The sequence below is a fragment of the Arabidopsis lyrata genome (assembly GCF_000004255.2).
Source record: "Arabidopsis lyrata subsp. lyrata unplaced genomic scaffold ARALYscaffold_564, whole genome shotgun sequence".
In the NCBI taxonomy this organism is placed as follows: domain Eukaryota; kingdom Viridiplantae; phylum Streptophyta; class Magnoliopsida; order Brassicales; family Brassicaceae; genus Arabidopsis; species Arabidopsis lyrata.
The window spans coordinates 1-3,959 of NW_003302191.1; the positions used below are offsets into that span (position 1 = coordinate 1).

At 30.9% G+C, this 3,959-nt stretch overlaps 1 protein-coding gene across 1 annotated transcript in view; it reads right to left on the reverse strand.

Annotated features, from left to right (window-relative positions):
• Positions 1-3,441: 3,441 nt before the first annotated feature.
• LOC9298473 overlaps positions 3,442-3,959 on the reverse strand; it is a 2,614-nt gene continuing 2,096 nt past the window's right edge. The window contains 1 exon segment of the mRNA XM_021031294.1: positions 3,442-3,959. This exon segment is cut by the window's right edge and continues 221 nt beyond it. Coding sequence (XP_020886953.1) covers positions 3,530-3,959 — 430 coding nt within the window. The 3' untranslated portion in view covers positions 3,442-3,529.

Consider the following 3,959-nt stretch of genomic DNA (forward strand, 5'->3'; position numbering starts at 1 on the left):
TGTCAGCATATTGATTCATCATAATCAATGAAATCCATGTAATTGTTGATTGATCTAGGAGTTATGTGAACCATTTTTGTTTCCCACTTACATTGAATCATGAAAGGGTGCCAAGAGTATCTAGAAATGGGATTTTGGGGAACAACGTTGAAATCAGACATGAAGTACCATTCACCTTCTTTGAGATTCTTTTTGAAATTGTGTCTGTAGAGACCATTTGGGATTACAGCATCGATTTTGTTTGCCTACATAAGAGATTTTATAAGAGTTGTGATATTGTAAGATGTCCACAACTAAGTCTGTGATAAAACAAATAAAACTAAAAATAAACTATAACTCATAGGTAACACATACCTTCTCATCAACCAAAATCATGCTTGTAACCATACTCGAATTTGGTGTGGAATGAAGATTCCAAATACTCAAGATCTTTAAATGAACCTTCCAGTTCATTCTCTCGTTGTTCAAATCAGAAACAAAATCCATGGGATAGGAAGAGTTTGACATTTAGGTTTAGTTTAACTTCACGGTTGTCTTGTTAATGGAAGAGAAGAGAATTAGAGAGCAAACAAAATAAATATAAGTTGGTTAAAAATTTTTATAGGCTGGATTCTGATAATTTAAACAAATACTAATAAGTATAACATTCCTTTCAAAAAACTACTCAAGTGTTTTGTTTACGTTTTATGTCAGCTAGAAATGATAGACATTGGGTATATCAAAAGCCAAAAATCCGGTTTTGAATGATGACTGTTGTTTTACAGTATAGGATTTTATTAGTTTTACTTCCCAATGAAGTATTTCTATATATAGATGAATACAAATCATTTCGATAGTAGCTAATAATATATTTTATAGATTGGGGAACCTACATTTTTCCAAAAGGCTTTTGATTGGTTTTGAGAAGATTTTGAGTGAACTGTTAAATCAAAAGAAATCTATATACTTTGTCGTTTAGTAGCTCTTATGATAATAATTTAGAAAACATCAAACCAATGGAATATAAAGAGTTAAGGAGATTATAAAGAGTTATGAAATTAAAATGTTATAGAGCAATTCATGAGATTAACTTGATAGCAAATGTAGGATAACATTGTTTGAAACATAAATAAAAAAATTATCAAGCCGAAATTTGAATCATAACAACCTAAATAGATAAAACCAATGAAAATAAAACATCAAGGGAACTTCCATCATCAGATTCTCTTAGTCATCATCATCTTCATGTTCATCTTCATCAGTGAAGCTACGACTGTGAAATAACATAGACCAAATTAGTGTGTCTCCTTGTAACATTAATAGTCAAATGTATAATTGGTAAAAATGACACTTACACGTATTGTGGAATATCCAAGTCATGAAAAGTTGGATCAAGGTACAAACGGGAACAACCAAATTCACTCATCAAGACATTTCTTCCTATAGAACAATTATAAAATATATAATTTAGAAATATTAACTATTTCAAACACATAAGATAGTCTAATTAACAAAAGGAAACAAAGATTTTTTAGAACTAACCATCAAACTCTGTAATTCTCCAGTTGCGAAGAACAGCCACGATTGGTTCATAATTATAAGTAACCAAGTCGACCTTAGCAGACCAGTTGGTCATAAAGAAATCACAACACATACCAACAGCAATGCACTCAATTATTCCACCCCTAAATAATATTTCATGAATAGAATTATGTTTATATGCTTTGAAAATATCATAAAACATCTTTGATCTTACATATATAATAAAACATATTAAGAGAAAAACTTACATATTGTCCTTTATCTTAAAAGCCACAAATCTTGACTCATTGTCTGAACCTCCCCGAGGGCAAACATAAGGAAATCTTCGAATAGTATTGACAGCAGCAATCACACCAATAGCATCTAAACTCAAAAAATGGAAATATAAACGAAATATAATCAGTAATCTAAAATATATGGATTCCACATAAAAAAAAATTTCAAGAAATCTCTACCAGTCACAATTTCTTTATTCGATTCCATAGCATATTGGACTTCAATAGGGAAAACAAACTCAAAGAAGTTACTCCATGATCTCTGTTTCACAGGCCACATTCCTGTTTCCCAGAAAAACCTGATTTCAAATAGAGATGGTGAATATCTGATTCTATTCTCTGGTTGGATAACCTGGAAATCAGAGAGATGAAACCAGAATCCTTCTTTCAGTACTGGTCGAAAATTCCAAAGATATGTCCCAGATGGAATCCTTGCATCGATTCTTCTACCCTATAGAACCAAAACATTTAAAATACTTGTATGAGAAACATAAAAATAGTTTTATTGCAAGATAAAACTAAACAGAAAGTGAAGCACCAGCTTGATACCTTTTCATCTGCCAATATCATGAGTGTTTCAGATCCAGCAGAACCCAAATCATGTTCCCACATACACATAATCTTAACATAAATCCTCCATTTTGTCGAGTTTACATGCAAATCAGACACACTGCGAACTAACTCCATGGGATATACACGTTTGTTTCTTTGCATTGCATGCAGAGGAGTCGATGGTTTCTGTGATGATATGAGAAGAAGATAGGTATATATAGACGAATATGACTGAATAGATTCAAAGAATATATTTAGAATTAGATATGGGAATATGAATCGTTTGGATGTGTTTGTTTGATAAATCTCATTTATTATTATTTAAATATGAGGTAGATAATGATTAAGAATGATTATCATGATAATACAAAAGAATAACCGAATTTACAAATGATTGCATATAATCAAAGTTTCCAGAAATTTAGGTCTTCAAGATACTCAATATTGAATTCGGATTCAATATAAATTATCAGCAAACTGTTGTAGAACTTGTTATAGATTTTGGATATTATTTAGATATTTTATTGTTATTAAGATTACAAAATTATATTTACAAATTTATGAAGAATCTAAACTACCATACAACTAATTCAACTGATATTGTATTTTAATTAACTATTTGTTGATTTATTTACAGGATTATGGTAAAGCATTCAAAACAAATTGGATAATGATCAGTCTGGAAAAAGCCATTAAAATAAGTAAGTCTTACTAAAGTCATCATGCTATAGTTTAATTTGAGTTATAATGGTTTTAGGATTATGGATAGTTTCTAAAGTAGAATAAATAAGATATGTCTTTTGTTAGATATACCGGAGAAAGCATATGATTATGGCTTGGTCTCTTCTCCACGATCCAATCTGATATGAACATATGTAATTAGGCCACACTAAAGAGTTCTATTATAAGCTTTGGCTTAAATAGTGGTTCTGGAATGGTTATTGTTAGGAGGATAGAACAAATAATCAAATAAGTTACACAACAATGATAAAACCTTCTAAAATAAAACTCTTACATAGAAATTTAAACATAAGGAAAAAATGTTTGATAAGATGTTGTTTGAAAAAACAGAACATAAAAAATAGGATAGAAATGTAAGAAAGAAACCTAATAGAAAAAGAAAACAAAAAAAACAATCCATGAGATCAACATTATTTTAAATAGTTGAGTCTTCCCTCAACTCACTTTGCTCCCTTCTGGCCTTCGAGCTTCTCAACCTTAATCTTCTTCAAAAGAACTTTCTTCTGTTCTGCTTCAGCTACTTTGTTGATGGCTTCTTGACCTGCCTCATCAAGTTTGTGTATGAACTTAGGCTGATCATGTTCCTTCGAATTGTCTACAGCAATGACACCATCGACTTTAACATCAGTAGACTGATCATTTTTCTCCGGAGTGTCTAAATCAATGACACCATTGTCTTTCACATCAGATTGTGTTCCAGTGCATTGTTTCTTGCTTGTGGAGTTTTGATCAGATCTATCCGAAGTATCTTCTTTTCTCTTTGACGATGGTGTAGACAGTGAAGTATTAGTAGTGTCATCATGATGAGAACTATTAGTCAGCATCAAAACCTAAAAACATTATGTATTTTTAATTAGGCAAGTAAGGACA